The sequence below is a fragment of the Euprymna scolopes genome, chromosome 18 (assembly GCF_053919585.1).
Source record: "Euprymna scolopes isolate OS-2025 chromosome 18, ASM5391958v1, whole genome shotgun sequence".
Classification (NCBI taxonomy): domain Eukaryota; kingdom Metazoa; phylum Mollusca; class Cephalopoda; order Sepiida; family Sepiolidae; genus Euprymna; species Euprymna scolopes.
This window is the reverse complement of record NC_136499.1, coordinates 104,465,827-104,486,349: the sequence shown is the minus strand read 5'-3', so window position 1 is coordinate 104,486,349 and position 20,523 is coordinate 104,465,827. Positions and strand designations below refer to the sequence as shown.

Sequence of the window (20,523 nt, the reverse complement as noted above, 5' to 3'; positions counted from 1 at the left end):
TTGGAAAAGACCGCAGAGGTCAATTTTTTAAAACTTTGACTCCTATTATGACCCCTTAAAATTTATTGTTTTGGGCTCAAATTAAGTTATTAAGTTAGATCCATGTCCAAGGAACCTATATCTAAAATTTCAAGTGCATAGACCCAAAATTGTCGGAGGAGTTTGGTAGAGTTCTCAAAGGTCAAATCGTTGAACTTTGATCCCTTAATTGCCAAATTTCTGGCCAAAAAACAATCACATAGATTTTCCCAAATCTCAGTAATCTGTATATCAAATTTCGAGTCTGTAGACTAAAAATTGAGTTATTGCGAAGGGAAATGTACACAGACACACAGATACTTTCACTTTTATATATATATATATATATATATATATATATATATATAAAACTACTTAATTTACTCGCATAAAATTAATATACGAAAGTATAGATTTATGCGTAAACGTAGGTAGAGCTAGTTAGTAATTTATAAAATATATATGGCGATTAAGCTACACTGAATATTCGGCGTTTCATCCACTCTAGGACTCCTCAGGCTTATGCGCATAAGCCTGAGGAGTCTTAGAGTGGATGAAACGCGGAATATTCAGTGTAGCTTAATCGCCATATATATCTTATAAATTACTATACATATATATATATATATGAGGTTATTGTTTTCCAGAGGTTAAGTAACCAATGAAGTGTAATGAGGTTAATGCAAGAGTGCCCAACACCAAAGTAGAGCAGCATATATTCTTTATTTGTTTTTACATAAGCAATACTAACTAGAGACCTCTTCAGTTGATACAGCTTATATGAAAGGAAAGGTTGCAAACTCTGCTTTTGTATAATCTATATCACCTGAAAAGGTCTCTAGTTACTAGTAGCTAGCTCACAGAAACATGCTCATGTGTAGCTTATGGAAAAACGAATGAAGAGTATATATATATATATATATATACATACATACTCGTCTTTTTTTTTTTTAATTCAAAAGTAATGGACTAGTGAATTCAACGTGGACGTATGTGAGATGATATATATGTTGGTTGGTTACATTCGCTGTCACTTTTGACATGTACACTTCTAACGCTAAGATTGTATTTTCTGTTTGTGTTGTAATAACGTTGTCTCGTTACTGAAATGTATAATTGTTCATAAATTGGTTGACACGCAGATCTTTTTCTTTTTCTATATCCTCTCAACATTTTAAGCTTCCCTTCCTATTAATTCTTACTTTCTCTCTTTCCCTCTTTCTCTATATTTCATCATTCTTTCTTTTCTCTTCTAGCCCTTGTTTTCTTTATAATAACCCTTTATATTTTTTTCTTTTTCTTCTCCATATTATATTTTTTTTCTCTATTTTCTTTCTCTATTTATTTTCTTTCTCTATTTCTTTTTTTCTCCTCTTAATCATTCTCTCTCCATTATAATTTTATTTAGATTGCCCCTCCCTCTTTACATCTTATAATTAAAGTTCTGTGTTTTAAGGTTTTTTAACTCCAACTTTTAAAGAGTTCCTACCTAAAATAAAAATCCATTATTCATTGAACATTTGAATAGTCAAGTCGCTGCCTGATGATATCTGTTGTTTGATTGAAACAAGTGGCTGTTTGTAGCAGCGGGATGTGAGCATGTTTATATAACAATAAACAAATATATATATATATATATATATATATATATATATATATATATATATATATATATATATATATATATATATATATAAAACGCCGAGGGACAGATTCTGTGCATTTTGTATGTTTGAGACCCTTAAGATTTTAAAATACGACGATATCAAAAATAAAAACATTCTCCTAAATTCAAGAGATGAGCTTACATCTGCATGCAATCATAAACGTTGGTTTAAATTTAACAAATATAAACCACCATAAGTCATTAAAAATGTTGCTTATTAATAATCTATCTTGGAATTTTAATTTATAACTTAATATCCATATTAACAAAATTTGGATCATCATCATTATTATTAATATTAGTTTATCCGATATATTTACCATTATTGTATATCTTATTTAAATATCTATTTAAGTTTAACCTATACTATATTTATTAATTTCAATAAATAAGTAAATAAATTATTAAAATATTATAAGTTCAATAAGATCCTCTTATATCATATAATATAAAAAGAATAAACGCTAATTATCTCCCTTTGATCATTTTATTAGACAAATAAGATTATCCCCCCTTATGTTTTTAAAATCTTTACTAACATATTCTAACCGCTAAAAATGTTCCATTGGCGTTCGCTTTGAAAATTGAACATTTTGTGCATTTATAAGCTACAATCAACATCCAAATGAGTGCTTTGACGATAATTACGGTTTTCAAAAGGTGAACAATTAAAAGGTATATATATATATATATATATATATATATATATATATATATATATATATAATTGTTTATCTTTTATTAAAAACATATCATTATAACCTTATATTTAAACCACTCAGATTTATAATTTTATTCTAATTTTTATTCTCAACCAATATTACTTTGCTTATCAACATTAATAAGTAACTATTTTCCTTTGTATTTTAATATTTTCCAGATACATCTGCCTTACTTAAACAATGCTAGGTTTATTTATGGTGTCTTTTATATATATAAAAAAAAACACCCAATACCTTTGCTGATGAGGAGACATAGTTTTTTTAAAACAATGTCAAAATTATTGTCCATGACTTAATGTCTATCGCAAGAAACGATTGTACAAATTGACTTTGTTGTGTTCCTTCTTATGAAACAGACTTTTAATTTTTAATTTTAATTTATCAATCACATTACTAAATTATATGTGTATTATTTGGATTGCTCTCTATAAGAAAAATCGTTTTACGGGCAAGTTACTTTTATTTTATTGAAAAGTGCCTCTCTCTCTCTCTCTTTTAAAAATATATATATACACACTAGAGAGAGAGAGAGAGAGAGAGATGTATAGATAAAGACATTTTTTTTACATACAAACTAGAATATGTGATATAAGGATAGAAATTGCTTAGTTCTGTTATAATTTTTGGAGCATAGAAGAGACATAATGACTATTAACAGATTATGAAGAAGAGTTCAGATCTTTGATAATGAAATTATTATTTAATTATTTGTTTAAATTATTCATTTAATATTGAAATAATTATTTATGTAAATCGTAAAACTTAGGAGAAAAGGAATTGATCCCTTACCTACATCCGTCCTCACTATGCATTAAAAAAAAAACAGCAGGAATCTATTGTATATAAAGCAGATGTCTGTGTGTCTGTCCACTTCAAAGTCATAAACTATACCAGACACAAAAATCTGACATTTTTCAGCATTGCATCGGATTACATATGGAAAACACGCTTTTTTTTTCTTTTTTGTGATATTCATTGTGTAGAGGGCTCAATAATAAAAAAAAAATGAGTCACAGGGTAGTGAATGGGTTGATATTTAGAGCCCTCAATTGACTTTTAGTGTCAAACTAGCCTGGGTGCCCAGCATTGCCCAGGTGTTTGTAGTTGTGTGTTGAGCAAAAAAAATAAATAAATAAAAAAAAATAAATAAATAAAACGCGCTAGAGGAAAAAGAGGTGAAAAAAAAAAAACTCAAACAGTCTTATCGATGCGCCTACCACAATTGTGACATCACGGGCAGTCGAAATAACGTCTTTTATGCGATGCAAGGTTTGAATGACTTGCAAAAATGTCGGCGAAAAATAACGACCTTCCTTGTAGAAAACTGCCCAGTTGAAGGTGAAGGAATTAATGTTTTTGGCCAATTTTTTTTATATTTGTCGTCTGAAGGGTCAAGCTTCAAAATGATACCAATCTTGTGAAAATCCATCACCTGTGTTAGTAGTTTCTAAAACAAAGACTGTTGGACAGACAAGATTGAAAATTGGTGGACAAGTCAATTATAAACTAAAGTTTATTTGTACCAAATATATTTGGATTGTAGAAAGAATTGAGAATTATATTAATAATTAGATAAGTGGATAGCATTAAATTTGGTTAACCAAACATACCAGAGAAATAACTTTCTTAGTTAAAATTTCTATAATTAAATGAATTTAGAAAAAAAAAAAATCAGTTGTCATCTGCTTCTTGTTTACATTTTATTTTTTTTTTAATTTACCAATTTATCAAGACCAAGAAAACCACATGAAGATAAAAGTTAATGTGATGAAAAGATCATCAGCTAGAAGATGAGGAACAATCAATGGTATGAACTGGCTTCCTCTGAAAGAGGAAGTTTCATGGGAGTACGAAATTCACAAGCAGTCCCCAGTTGCATGTATATCATCATCAGTGACGATGTCAATGTTGGGGTTTTGGGTTATAGTCAGCTGACATACTTCCTAATTTCCAGCATAACGCTACCGGAAGCAGTGACAAGACAAATCAGTTCCTTCACTTTTATTGTTCTTCAGTATTTCTATTGTGAAACGATTTATTGAAATGAAATATTAGAAATGGACATTATTGAAAAATATACAATAAAAATTAACAAAATTATAAAAAGATAAAATAACGCAGTCTTTATTTGCACTTTTAATAACAAAAATTTAAAAAAAAGTATTTTATTTGAAATCTTTTATTAGAAATATGTTTATGAAATTATAAAAATAATTTTTTTTTTCTTTTTTTTTTTTAAATTTAAAAAAATAAAAGTTTTTTATTTGAATTTATACATATATTATATGCATAATAAGTATATGTTAATGAAAATATAAAAATATCGTAAAAACGTAATAAAAAAGAGTATATGAACAGGGGAAATATAAGCGTGAGAGAAAAAAATGCGAAGGAACTGATTTGCCTTGTCATTACTTCCGGTAACACTATGCCGGTACTTAGGAAGTTCATTAGCTGACTATGACTGATTTTAGCAGCTCTTGCAGAAAGGTATCAATGTCCTCCTACATACAATGCCTGATATTCCCAAATGGTCACCCATCTGGTTCTGATCAGGCTCGACATTGCTTAACTTCAGTGATCTAACGAGAGCATGCCATATTTTTATTTTCTTAAAAATCAAAATACAACATCACTTATGACAAGTATATGTTGGCATTCGATTTAAAGATGACCATGTTGTAACCTGCAGGGAAGCCACTCCACATTGAGGTGTTTAAGACACGAAGCCCCTGCAAATGCGTTTCATTCATGGAAAGTTCACTTGGCACTCTCCGTCTTATTAACCCTTATCCTCGAGTGGCTCTTAGCCTTGATAGGTGCTGACCTATTAGTAAATTTAAAAAAAAAAAAATGTGTATTAGTCCTAAATGTTTTTACAATAAAATATACACCTCTTTTGTTTCTATTTCTTCAGATGGACGCATTTCTCTCTTCCGTGTTATTGAATATGCAGTTTTGAAATCTGTCAACGAAAAACGGCACAATATGAAAGTAAGTCATAGATTTTATAGTTCTGTTGTCTTTAAACTCTGAAATGACAAACTGTTACTAACAAAAATATGAAGGCCGTCCAAAAGTAATGCCTCCTTTTTTTTTTTTTATTCTATCTGAATGAGTCAGAGGAGATTTCTAGTTATGATGGTGTATCGACCACTTGTCTCTCCCTCCTTCCAAAAAGAATCCCTAACCTACTGTCTACCAAGCTCCAACTCCTATCCCATCATCACAGTGTTGTATCAAGTACTTCCATGGAATGTGTTTCAACAAACTTACTGTAAATAATGTAAATACCCCTGACCAACCTGATGCAGCAAAATCCTTCCTCTTCACTGGAGAAGTCCCTAGATGCTGGAAAATCTTTTACTCTAATAGCTTCTTTCCTCCAACTGCTTGCCTTTGCAATTCTCTCCCTGCTCTCTCTTTCCTTGACTGTACCAACACGCAGAAATTTAAATGTAATGTGAACAAACGTCTTCCTGTGCAACTTCCCACTCGAGATGTCCCCCTATAAATCTGGTTCTATAAATCACAATAGCTCTTTTGTCCTATCAGATAATCCTTGTTCAAGGGAGACAACTTTTCACTCTATCAAATTTAATAGAAAGAAATCAATAAATTTTATTCAATTACATGTGATAGGACCACATGGTCCCCGCTCGACAACATTGCTGACCCCAGTATTGTTTCTCTGATCTTTTTCTCCTTTGCGTTCATTTCTGGTTGTCCCTCATCTCTCACATTAGTGGCTGCCAAAAATGGCATGCACAGGTTCATAAGTATAAAAAAATAAAATAAAACAAAATACAATCTCCAACACATTATGCAAATATCAGTTGCACTCTGAGTGTGTATGTGTGACACCATTGACCCTCTAAGTGCCAATGTCCACTTCTTAGTCATCTGCCGAGGCTGTGTTTTCAGTTGATTGAGCAAGTCCTTTCCCAATTTGCTCAGAGCCATAATCTGCTTTCATTTCTGTACAACTATGGCCATTATAAATATAAATTCAGACCTTAGCACTGAAAAATGACGTCATATCTGAAGTCCTACCAAGTCAGACTGTTGATAATAAAAGATTTTTACTGAATTTTTACAGATTTTTAGTTACTGCTTACATAATTACATTGCATTCAGTCGCATTTCTGATTTTTTCGTTTTATAAAAATTGATCTTTCTTCAAATTTCATAAATTATTTTTATAAATGTAAAAAAAATATGCATTTAAATTTTTTATAATCTCCTTCAATCTTAAAACCATATTTTTTTTGTTAAAACAAACAAATAAAGCATGTTAACATTTTTCTTAATAAAATAGACGTTAATTTTTTTCACATAAAAATACCGTTTTAAGAACAAAGCATAATATTCTGTAAATATATAAACATTTGTATGTATATATGTGATAGTATGACAATACATAATTATAACAAGTGAAATATTGAAACTTTTTGTTGTTTTTACTAAGAGAATTTGCCAATCTGATCAATTTCTTTTGATGGAATGAAACACTTGGGATAAGTGTATATTATATACTACTGAAAAGCTCCTGAGTATTGAACATATATATATATATATATATATAGAGAGAGAGAGAGAGAGAGAGTGAGAGAGAATAAATGACAAAAAAGTTATATTCCAAAATTCATGATGTTGACGATCTTATAATTTATTCCTTTCAGTTGACTTATACAAGTCAACTGAATTAAAGGAATAAATTATAAAATGACCAACATCATGAATTTTGGAATATATATTTTTGTCATTTATTCTCTATATTACTCTGTAATTACATTGAGCTTCTTATATAAGGATTGATATATAATAAGAAAATATATTTCTACAGAAATATATATATATATATATATATATATATATATATATATTGGAACTAAAATAAAATATGTATCAAGTGCGCTTGAAAGCCAAATCACAACGTAATATTAAGAATATAAAACAAATATTTTACTTGTTTGAAAATTTATCACATATATTTCAGAGGTATACTCCATCTTCAGTGTTTTGTTTTGTTTCTTTTTTTCCTTTTCTTCTTCCTTGCCATGTTATAACGTTGGAGAAAAATGTCTGTATAGTTGTATCTAGCAGCTGTATTTTGAAGTGTTTGAACTGTGCGTAGGCAACGCGAGAATAATGTCATTTCAAAATACAACTGCCAGATACAACGCGCGGCTCTTTACAAACAGACTTCTTTCTCCAACTTTACAAGTGCACTTGATGCATATTTTATTTTATTCAAATTAAAACAACGTTTCTATTTGAACTCTCATCCTTGACATATATTGGAATTGTTAAAATGTTTTTGACTCATAATGAGAGTATGACTCCAGTGATTTTGACGATTATTTTTATAACCATGGTTATAATAATGAACCAATCAGAAACTTCAAAAGTTATTATAAAAAATGTCGAATTTTGGATTCAATCAGTTCGCCGTCGTGGCTGTCTCAAAACGATTCAAGAAACACTCAAAATTGTGACTGCATTGATTCTTCGCTGATTTGATTTACTGCTGCCATCTTTGTTCAACATAATGTCTCTACACTGAACAGAAACCTTTAGATACAAAATCAATTGGTTCTGGTTTGGCTTTTGTATCTTGAAATATTCACATCTTGAAAGGCGTTTTACATGTAAATTATTTAATCCATTCCAATCCATATGAAATCACTTCTTAAATTTCATAATAAGGGTGAAACCAGAATGAAATAAGAGACAAATAGTACCTTATATGACTGTTAATACCTGCAAATGAGGTAGATATTAGAACATAATGCATAATAAATTTTCAAAATAGCAATAGCTTTCTGAGAAATTATCGTCTCAATGATAGTATCTCACAGATGAGAAGTAGTCTCTCCTACATATCATGGACATCGATCCTCTTAATTGAAAATGCATTCATGCCCTTAGAATATGTTGCTGTTTTGACGGCTTCCTTCTGCTTCAAGACGGTACTAATTGTAGACGGATTTAATCCATACTCCTTTGCAATAGCACTCAACTGCATGCCGTCCTCATATTTCTTAATCATCTCCAGCTTTATTTCCATAGCATCTTCTTTCCTTAAACATCAGCATCATTCTCCAAACAAATGGCAAACAGTTTGATAAAACAATAGCAAACACAGCAAAAATAATTAAGAGTGAATGCTGAAAAAAAACAAGCGACTGATGCATGATGGGAAATCTCCCTCCAATGGTTGAAATCACTTGCTATTTATTTTTTTTTACTGTTTTTAACATCCAAATATAAAATTCTATTTCATTAAAAATGACTGAGAGATATAGCATGATGTTTTTTTTTTATCGTTATTTTAATCATTACTTGTAAGATCATGACCTCAATCAAATCTGTAGGCACGCAGGTGCACGGGAGAAAAAGGATTCATAGTGAAATTATTTACTTTTTTATAAGTAATTCTTGATTTCTAAGAAAAATAACAAACTCCCTCATCTCTTAAAAACTTCTAGAGGATGTACGATTAAAATTAAAACAAAAATATTCTTCAAATGTGGTTAGAATGCTAATGTGTACATTAATTTTTCAATTTTTAAAATAATTTTAATTTATCACTGGTTTAAGTAGAAAAAATAAATTCAAGTCCAAGAAAAAAAAAAAAAAAAAAAAATGTTGATTAACAATCCCATGTTAGCTCCCTTTTGTGTTCCTTTGTGAACAACTTCCTCTCCAATGTTTTGTTGATAAACTTATCTCCTCTTTTTTTGTTATATTCTTTCCCCTTTTTTTAATTTTTTTGTTTCTAACACTTTGGGGTGGGGGAGGATCTCAGTAGTACGGAAATGTTATAATGATAAAAATCTATTTATTTATTTTTTTTTTCACTAGTATCTTGAATGTTTGGTGAAACATTGTAAATGGAAGCCGTCTGGCAGCAGCAAGAACAACGACATTCAAAGATCCTTATTCAATCATCTTCATGACTGCATTGAGGAAGGAGCAACAAAAGGTTGGGAACCGTTTTCTTTTTCTAAAAAAAAATATCAATCATTTTGTTAAATAAATTATTTTCATTTCCTTGTTGAGGCCATGTTCGTCAGTTGATGTCCGCTCATCTCTATCTACTAAAGCTATCTCGATCTGGTCTGAATCACACCTGCATTCGACTGTTTTGAACTCTGTCGGCAAACGTCACAAAACTGTCCATAAACCATTTCCAATTGTCGTTGCAAAACTCATTGTGCTCTAAATTGAGTCCTTTGTTCCAGTCACACCTTGATTAGCAATTCTATGTCAGCTTCCTTTTTGTTATTATTGTTGAACAACTTCCTCTCCATTGTTCTGCTGATAAACTTATAGGTGTGCAATAAATGTAAGACAATGAAGACTGTAAAGAACTTTAATATGGAAAAATTATATTCAATTTGAAGTTGTCCAAATTTTATCGTTTTACTTGGGGGAGGGGGGGTGCCCGGTCGTAAACTATGCTTAAATATATTTTAATTTGTCCAGATTTCATATATACTAGTGGGGATTGGGGGGGGGGGGAGTGGTCGTCATAAAATACGCTTAAATAAGATATTTTAATTTTTCCAGATTTTGTATATATTATAGATTCGTGATTTCAAAAGTAAAAAATAAAAAAATAAAAAAAGTATTTGAGTGTCATCAGCTGGAATTGAAACCACAAGCAAAACTGTAGCTTCCAAACTGGTGACGTTACCACCGTACCAACGTGACACGTATATGAACCGATTAAAAATTTAAAATAAACTAACATGAATAGACAAAATGTATAACGATTTTTTTCAAATTTCACCCATTTTAGACCCATTCAAAACGATTTTAACCGGCTAAAGACCTATAAAAGAACGGTCCGTAAAAATTCCAATCATTTGAGACTTTGTGACTTTTAGTTTCGGAAGAGATAGAGTTTGAAAATATGGAGATAGACAGATAGACATAATGAGCATTATGAATGAGATTCTAGGTTGAATTCTTTAAAATTGTAGAGAAACACAACTATGGACACTCTGGATAGGAACAAAAATAAAGATTGTCTCAGTCATGAAGGATTTCTCCTCACTGATCAAGGACAGAAAAGGTGATGTGTAGCATCAGAACAGATACTACACTGTGATCTGAAAATGTTATCCATATATTTGGTAGCATGTACAGTGGCAATGCATGTGAATAGAAGATTTCCTAAGGGTGAGAGAAGGATGGGGGTGGGGCACAGATGAAATTGAAAAGGTTTCTGTGCCTCTCAAAGACAAGTGAACTCTAAATTAAGGGATTTGTGTTCTGATTGGGTTGGGAAAAAATCTCATTTTTCAAGTCTGCTATTCAACTGAAGAAAATGCATACATTTTGTAAATGCCGAAACAAACATTTGTTAATTGTTCCTATTTACTTACCTCCCAATGAGGGCACAGTTAGACACAAGGTCGGTTTTCAATGTGGGGAAAATCCAGCTCCCCCAAAAAGGGGCACTCTGAATAGAAACAAAACTAAAAAAAATGTCTCACTCATAAAGGATTTTCCCTTCACTAACGGAGGACAGAAAATGTGAAGTGTAGCATCAGAACAGATACTACACTGTGATCTTGTTTATATAGTTTATTGACTGTAAAATTACAATTTGGATTTTGAAAGAAAAATGAAAAGTTACAAACAAAAAATATAGGTATGAAGCCCTATAAGAAATTTGGGGCAGAGCGATGGGTGCAGGATCTTTCTAAAAATTCTTAAAAACTTTGGAGATTACTCTTGACTGGCACCATTTACCACAATACCGCATTCACACCATGGAGTTAAACCTGCTTAATAAATTCCCCAGCGTTTTTGTAAAAGTTATGTATATGTGTGCATGTGTGTGTGTATACTGAGATCTTGGCCCGAATGCCAGATTAATTGTTTTTCAGCTTGTTTTATTTGGAGGAAGATTTCCTTAGCCACTGATATGTATGCAAATTACAAAGCTGTGTGATGAGCGTGATGCTACAGCAGGATCATAGACACTTAAAAAAAAAAAAAAAAAAAAAAGGAGAGGAAAAACAAAATATGGCATTACACATGTTTATTAGAATGAAAAATGAAGCTGTTACAGAATTTGAACCTTTGTCTCTAAAATAGTGGGTGTCATCTCAAATGCCATTGACGATTGAGCTGCAGTGATAACGAGAAAGATGAATTTTTATGAATAACTCTTCCTTCAAGCTCTACGATAAATTTTTGTTCAAGTTTTTACTAGCAATGTAGCTGTGATCTCTTTGGAATTGTCTAGTTGTGAATATATTAAATTTATTTCTAACAATATATTTTGTATCACACTACTTTTTTGTTTACACTTGTGTGTTGTAGAGGTAATACCATTAAATAAAGGATTGATTTAGTCCACAGGGCTGGAAATAATTTGGATGTCTTGAAGTCCAACGTAAACAAATTCCTGATGAACCGCCCCCTTAAGTAGACACTCTAAAATATCCACACTAACGTACTGTACTTACAATAACCCTTATCGATGAGTGGCTTCCGGGCCTTGATAAGTGGTTACCACCTTGTAAAAAATAAAATAAATAAACAAAGAAAGTCATCAAGTGAAAAGGTACTCTAATATAATAAATCTCATCTTCTGTTTAAATGTATGTTTGCATGTCTGGCTAAAACTTTCGACAGAAGCAACAGATTTTCACGAGGTTGGTATTGTTTTTAAGTTCGACCCTTCAGATGACAAATGTAGAAAAATTGGCTAAAAACATGAATTCCTTCACCCTCAACTGGGTACTTTTCTACAGGGAGGGGTTGCTTTTTTTCATTGATATTTTCAAAAGTCATCCCCTCTTTTTGATTGACTAGTCACTTCTGGTTTTATGGTGGACGCAACAGCAAAGATGTCACATTGTTTTCTTTCACACTCTTTTTCTCCTTTATGGTACAGGTTCGAGCCTGCCTGCCTACTACCACTTTTATTTTATTTTTTTTTTTACTCAACACACACACACCTCAAAACACTCGGGCAACGCTGGGCACCCAGACTAGTCCTGTATAAGTTCCATTTTTCTAAACTTTGCATGCAAAGAAATGAAACTATTTATGAAAATAAAGATATCTCTGCTTTTTGCAAAATTTTAACAATAATTATTAGACATCAGTTAATAAATATTGCCCAAATTTTCGGTTATTGGGGTGGGGGTGGGGTTATAATATGGGCACAATCTCCCATTTCAAATATTTCCGATTTGTATTGAATTTGATCTAGTGATTTAAAACCAATTAAGCAAGGTTCCCTGAATTCCAGTTTCTTCTTATGGCTCCTTCAGCTTTTAACTTGAAATTTTAAACATTTTCTAGAATCAAAATCTAATGGATTTGTATCATAATTGGAATAAGGATACAAAGCATAAGGCTCAGTATCATAAGTATATTCATAAGGAAACATAAAAGTGGCACAAAACTTTTCTGTGTTGGGAATTAATTTGGGATGAGTATTCTTCTAGTTATAATATATTTATCTATCTATATATATAAAAATGAAACGTCTGCTTTGTTTGGCTTAAATAAACTAGAACACTATAGGCCCGTTTTTTGTCATATTTTGCAACAGTGATTGTATCTAATCTAACTGTGTTTTTAAATATGAAAAAGTAAAAAATATTACCATATTAAAAAAAACATTTTTTATTCAACATCGTTTTTTTTTTTCGGTCGACTATTTTGAAATGACGAAAAATAACGATTCTGAAAAAATTCTCAAAAGTTTGTTTCACTTTTTCTAAACTATAAAAAAATACTTTAACAAGAAAGTTGCTGGTCTATTTTTACGACTTGCCCCAGCGTATTATAAACTCCCTAACCTCCCCATGTTAAAAATGGCTTTCGGATTAATCTTTACAATTGTGTGGCTTACAGTTACACACTGACTGTTTTTTCAGATGGACAATTTATGTTACGTGTTTAAGAGTTACCAAACCAGAAAATCTCTATATCAGCTAAGAAAATGGAACAACAAAAACTGTGTACCCAAATGAAATGGGAAATTAAACCTATAAGAAACATGCATTTTCTCATTTTGGAACTTTTCCATTGCGCCAATTTGAGCTGCAGTAACGCATGGCAAGATACAGCTAGTACTCTTATAATTTTTTTTTTTCTGCATTGATATTCATATTAAAAACCCTTTTTTCTATATATTTAAAAAGAAAATACAATTTTGTTATATATGAGTCGTAGAATTGCATTCATTTGCAAAAGATCTAGCTAATTTGCATATTTTAAACATTCATTTTAATTCCCTATTAGTTTTTTCGGTTTTTTTATGGGATAATCATCTTTAGTTAACTATTACGTGTAATTATATTCATGCAAATATTCTACATGATTTATACTTGACTAATATTTGCGTAAAAATCTTATAGTAAACACAAACATCTTTCTATATATATTTATGTATGCGTGTGTGTGTGTGTGTATATATATATATATATATATATATATGTTTAAAAAAGTTTGTCTTCCAAACTCTTCTGTTAGTTTTTGGTCTACAGACATGAAACTTAATATATAAGGTAATCAGATGCATGCGGAACTTTACATTTGCGTTTTAGCTGGAGAAAATCGGCGCAAAAGTGTTAAAATTAAAAAAATGGAATTTTCCAGGTGAAGGTTGAATGACGGAATTACAAATATGCATGAATAACATAATAGCCATTGGTTCATGTTTTGATTTGTAGCCTTGCAGCAAGCATGCCTTCATAGGTCAGGCATTAACATCAAAGGAAAAAGTAAATGTTTTGGTTTCGATTCTTGGTGGTGACGCACAAGTCTTTTTTTTTTTATTTAACTTTTTAAATCATTACTATATATTGGTTCCAGTATGATAGAATAATAAATACAAAATCTGCATTAATCAGAATATCATACGTAAGCATATTTTACGATCGGGCAATGCCGAGCAGCCTACTAGTATGTGTGTGTATCCAATCATAATTTCATCCTAAAGTACCCACTTTTCATGAATTGGATGAATAGTTGAAGCTTTATATAATAAGAAAAAAATTGTATTTACCTTTAATACAGTTTTACTATATTTATCATCATAAAATGTATTACCATATGGTACCAATCTTGACTACATTTATACAAAGTCTTTTTTTACTGTAAAATATTTTTTATTCATTTTATAACTAATTTTTTTTTTTCATGTAAAGTATTTTTTTAATTAATTTTTTAACTAATTCCAGATGAGATTTTTTGCTATGTGAAAGGAATCGAGCTTTTGAGCTTTCAGGAAAAATGGCTGTGGACTGTGAGTTTGATTCGCAGCCGAATAAATAACTTGCTGAAAAAATGTTTACAACTTGAACCTCCTGAAGACAGACATCAGGAATTCAACTGGCTTTTACATTATGTCTTTCAAATGTTAGGTAAGTCGTCTGCTTCTTTGTCTTCTTTTTCTTTTTTTTTAATCTTTTTCCTCTTCATCATCTTCCCCATCAGCATTATCGTATTACAAAGGATCTTCATTTTTCATTTTTTATATACGCACTGATTTCACAAAAAATAGAACATTTACGTGCTTGCGCAGTATAATAGAATTTTTAAAAAATGCATTTTAGATGAAAACAGTATTACCTACTTACCTATTGTGTCAAAATTCCAAAGATTATGAAAAAAATAATTGCGTAAAAGGTCTGCAAGAACTATTTTTTACAAAAAAAAACAAAAAAACAACAGATTATTGGTCTGCTATTTTCTATTTTGAAATGGATTACAATTATTTTGTCAAAATCATCAACTACAGTTACCTTCTTTCACTTTTAAGAACTCTTCAACATTACCCAATGCAATAAAACTATAATTCAATGAATTTTATTTTTACTTATAATTATTTTTCTACTCTATCATTTTTCATATTTAAAAATTTTTTTTACTAACCTTGACATGACACGTAAGTACATGATAGTGTTTTTATCTAAAATGCATTTATATAAAATCTCATTCTGCATTAGTAGCAAATTCCTGTAATAAAGATAGTTATCTAAAGAATGACGGTTCAATCACTGATTGTTTATAAATTGCTCTACGTGTTGGAGGTTACATTGGTTGCCACATTGTGAAAATAACAGCCAAGATGAAAATGTTAGTTCACATAATCCAAAATTCTGAAACATAAAAAAACTCTTTGGACTACTGTTCTCATTTTGAGTGTTATTTCAGCCAATGTTTCAGCCAATGTAACCTTCTACCTTATTCAGGTGTATCTTGTTGAACTCTGGAATCTTTCTGTTGAACTTCAGAATTTCGAACAGAATCCTTTATTTAATCCACAGCCATGATCAAGTAGAAGTCTTAAGTAATCCACAATTGCACTCTGCATATTGTCCATACTGAGGATTGAACTTTCGACCCCCAGGAGAGTGTTGCTTAGAACTCAATGCTCAGTGCTTTATCAGTTAAACCAATTCTCAGAGACTCAAAATACAATTGTGAATTAGGACTTCTACTCAGTCATGGCTGACAGAACGAGAGTATGCTACCCCTGTGGATTAAATAAAGGGTTCAGTTTGAAATTCTGTGCAGATTCCTGAGTTCAACAGAAAGATTCTTGAGTTCAACAAGATACACTTGAAGAAGGTCTGAGGTTACGTCAGCCGAAACATTGTGAGAATAACACTGAAAAATGAGAATAATAGTTCAAATAATACAAATTGTCAATCCTTATCTCAAAAATTCAGAAAATATCTTGTTGGACAAATTTTATGACATCTATTGATTTTTTTTATTTATTTCACAGGTAATTTGTGTATGCGAAGCAAAAAGAGGCACAAAATAATTTCTTTTGTGGTGAACTCGTTACTCAAACCATTCCTGAATTCTAACAAATGTAAGTGTAGACCGTCTCATTTTTATTTCTATTTTATCACAGGAAGGATTTGCATGATTATTCATAGTATTGCTAATAATAGTGCTATTTTTATATTCACTAGGCATTTGCACAAAGGTTGTCATCAGTAATTGCTAGCTGACAATAACCGGTGGTGTTCCCTGGAATCTGAATAACAACAAGTCTCACCAGATCTCTAGTACTTTTCATCTTGTTCAACAAACATTTCAAATGATTTTACGTTGCCACAACAGTTGCTTGTTTACACACACACACACACACACATATACTAAAATAAATAAGAACAGTTGGATCACCCATCGAGCCTGGCCAGTACCAGATGGATGACCATTTGGGAAGGCGAGGCGCTGTATGTACCGCAAGGTAAAAATAATACCAGGTTGGGAAACTGGTGTGGGCTATCCTTCTCTCGAAGGTTGATAGGCCTCTCTTAAGCCGTGGTAAGCAACCCAACTAGTGATGGTGTCATGATAAAAAAATACCCTTGATACCTCTGGCGAAGCATCAAATATTCAGCTATGGAGAAGATTTGAATTTCACTACAAACTCATGTAAGAATTCAATCTCGGCTTCGACCGCATGTTATGTTATATATATATATATATATATATATATATATATATATATATATACACATATATACTAGAATAAATATGATCAGTTGAGTCACTTAATAAGTTCTGTTTAGAATGTTTAAATCAAGAAAAAGTGAATTTACAAAGTCAGTTAAGTTTAAAAATATAAAAAAATAAAATCTAAAATTTATGCCTGCTATTTCTTTATTTCTACAGCTATGGGTTAATTAATATTAGTACTTGTGGTGATATTCTCTATTGTTTCTTTCTGAATATCAGATTATTCCAATTTTCTGGTTCATAGTTTCATTACATTCGACTATTAATAAAGAGAGAAAGAGACTTAATTGAGAGTGGTTAATATTGTATTAACCCTTGGGTGACAATGGTATTTTTACACACATTTCCTATGATAGGTGTGAATTTTTTCACATCACATAAAATCAAGACTAGGGTCTTTGAAAAAGAATTTTTTTTGTCAATACAAATATTTAAACATAGGCTTCAAGCATGGGTTTCATTCATTGATTAATGCAGTTAGGGCAAAGAAGAATTCCATAGTCCTTGAAGACATTGTTGCAGTTGTTTGTAATAGTAAAAACTAGGTGTTAAAAAATTAACAACCAGCATAGCCTAAGGGTTAAATAAGATTGGGATGGGGGGGGGCAAACAATATTTGGTGGTTAAAATATGAGAAAATAAAACCTAAAGGAAACAAATTTTGATTAACGTATTAGGTCCCACTAAATAAAAAGGTACTTTTACAGAATTAGAGCTGGGTTTTTTTTTTGGTTTTTTTGCTCTAACATAACCATAAACTAATGCTAACCTAACTTTAAGTTTTAGATTTAGTTTAGCAAAAGTCGTTTTTTGTTCAATTCAAATTCTATTTAAAACCCAATAAAATTTAAATTAGAAGTAAAATTTTATTAAAAGTGTGTAAGTTATGCATAGGCAAGAAACACGCATACGCAGAAACACGCAAACTGATCATAGAATTAATATAAAAAAGGAAAGCAATGTAAATCACTTAAAATCTTTAAAGAAAATATACAAGATTTGTTCAAAAAATTATTAGTTTTACGCAAAGGAGAAGGAGGGGGTGGTGGTGGTGGTGGTGTGTGTGTGTGTGTGTGTGTGTGTGCATATATATATATATATATATACAGGGCTCTACGGACAAATTTATCTTTAGTTGACCTTTGACAACTAAATATTTTCGTTTACTAGCCAAACCTACATGATTTTTAGAATATGACATCTTCGTTTTATGACGAGTATGTACATCAGAAAGATATTTTTGTATTAAATAAGTGTAATTCTAAATATACACCAAATTTTATGTTAATACTGGAAGTTATAAACATTCGAATTTCTTCAGATGTTTTTTAAACAGCCTTTGTTTTGAAAAAAAAAATGTATATTGTTTTTTTTAAACCTTTTATTATTTAAATAATTTGACTTCACTCATTTTATTAAAAAAAAAAGTTGAAAAGATATTTTTCACTCAGTAAGTGAGCTTTGGAAGATTGTCAGTGAAAGAAATACAATCGCCAAAAGATAAGCGTTTCATTATTTCTAGTTGCCACTTTGAAAAATCACTCACAAATGCGACTGTTTCACTCGCAATGTAAAGCCATATATATTTTTTTTTCACCCAGTAGATTCCACCAGCTTATAGATAAAACACCAAATAATTTATTTTAAAAATCTATAATAATAGTACTTGCTTACTGCATAATTACTTTGAAGAAAGGATAAAATTTATCTGTATTCATCAACTTCTTTCTGAGAATTGTTGGAATCTTCTTAAAAATTCTTGTGGAATGTTCAAACAGTAACTTATTACCAAAAGTGCAATATAACTCTTCATGTGTACTGCTTTATTCCTAACCATAATGTGTAAATTTTATCTTGAATGTATAGTTTCTTCATTTCTAAAGTATGTATCACATGCACTCAGTGTCTTATTTTTTTAGCAGGGTTGATATTTCACTTTCTAAATAAAATAAATGATTTTTCTTTTCAATTTGCATACTCTAACCCACGTTTTAGTCATTACCAAAGGTTTCAACTCAATAGTAAAAAAAAAAATGTTAGTACCTTTGGACTTAATGAACTTAGTTCTAGTATAATAATATAAAAATTTGAGAAGAGTATTGATCTCCTGATTCATTTCTTGTTGGCCGCAGAAATACAGTCTAGGGTGAAGCATTTGCAACCATTATCATAGCTGTTTTTTTTTTTTTTTTTTTTTTTTATACTTTCAACATGTTTTTCCTCTTTTTAAATCACTTCCTAACACTGGGGGCTGAGCGTCCATAGTATAGCGACACAATTAAAATTGATTTTTTTTTTCCAGCATAACTCAATCCCAAAATTAAGAAATATTTTAACATGTGTTTTGTTTGATTAAATATTTGGCAAAATAAAACCTAAAATAAACATTGATAAATTTAGCTTTAGTATAATAATAGAAAAAATTTAGACTATTGGCCGCATAATTCATTTCCTGTTGACTGCAGAGAGATCGTCTGCTGGCCAAATAGAGCACACTGCCTATATGTTTGAGACCGGCATTCCTTATTTTTACGTTTGTAAATTTTAATGCTTATTTATTTTTTATTCTTCATTTCAGTTTCTTCTGACGTTCATTTGTGTTGCGCACAAGTCTTGATGAAGTTGTATCCATTTGAGCCGATTGCTGTCTATCCAATGTTGGAATTGTGGTTCCAGGAAACGCAGACATCAGAAGCGTCATCAAAATTGAGGAATGAATGGATTCTTCTGAAGAGTCATTTAAACAAAGAAACAGGAGTGACTTGACTTTAACAGAAACTTTAATTATCTTCAAATACAAATTGTTTCTATTTTTTTGCTAAACTAATTTTATTTATCAAAATTTTTTTTATACTTTTTTATTTGGAAAAAAAAAAAAGAAAAGAAATTTGTCAATTCTAAATAAATTTGTAAAAAAAGCAGGAAAATTTGTTTTGTCTAAAAAAAAAAAAATCTGTGTTTGTTTTCTTTCTGAAATTCTGATTCCTTGGTCTACAATCATAGCCATATTGTATCTTCAGATCTTGTCGAAATCGAACCCAAGGCAGATGGGATTGTTTGCATTCCTAAGAAAGAAGTTTAGGGGTTTTACACATACTTTAATGGAATGTGCTCTGATGAACTTATAGCACTTGTGATAGCAGTCCTAGTTGTTTCTGTTTGTTGTTCAAGTCTTCCTCATCTTTTATAATCTTCCACCAATTTTTATTAAATTAAATTCCAGTTTTATGTCATCTTTTTTTAACGTGTAACACAAAACGATTACAAATTTTTCACTGCACTTCTTTGAGTATTGTCATGTTAAGAAGAATGGCTTTCGAAATAGACATCCCAAACTTCCCATGTTAAGAACGGCTTTCGGAATAGACATCACCAACCTCCCCATCTTAGGAACAGCGATCATAATAGACACCCCCAATATACCCATTTAAAGAGCGGCTTTCAGAGTAGACAATCCCCTTTCAAAATCAGTGAAAACACAAATAAGTGTTTCCGCATGCAATGAAATTTATGCTAAAACTGTAGCGTAGGTGATTGGTGTAAAAAATCTAATCGTCAACCGGAATATTGAATGTCAAAAAAGAAAAAAAGCAAAGG

At 30.8% G+C, this 20,523-nt stretch overlaps 1 protein-coding gene across 1 annotated transcript in view; it reads left to right on the top strand.

Annotated features, from left to right (window-relative positions):
* Positions 1-19,878, top strand: part of LOC145297730 (uncharacterized) — a 202,430-nt gene extending 182,552 nt beyond the window's left edge. The window contains exons 21-25 of the mRNA XM_080143947.1: positions 5,324-5,400; positions 9,274-9,394; positions 14,628-14,810; positions 16,181-16,270; positions 19,505-19,878. Coding sequence (XP_080000073.1) covers positions 5,324-5,400; positions 9,274-9,394; positions 14,628-14,810; positions 16,181-16,270; positions 19,505-19,692 — 659 coding nt within the window. The 3' untranslated portion in view covers positions 19,693-19,878. The remainder of the gene's footprint in view (positions 1-5,323; positions 5,401-9,273; positions 9,395-14,627; positions 14,811-16,180; positions 16,271-19,504) is intronic.
* The last annotated feature ends 645 nt before the right edge of the window (positions 19,879-20,523 follow it).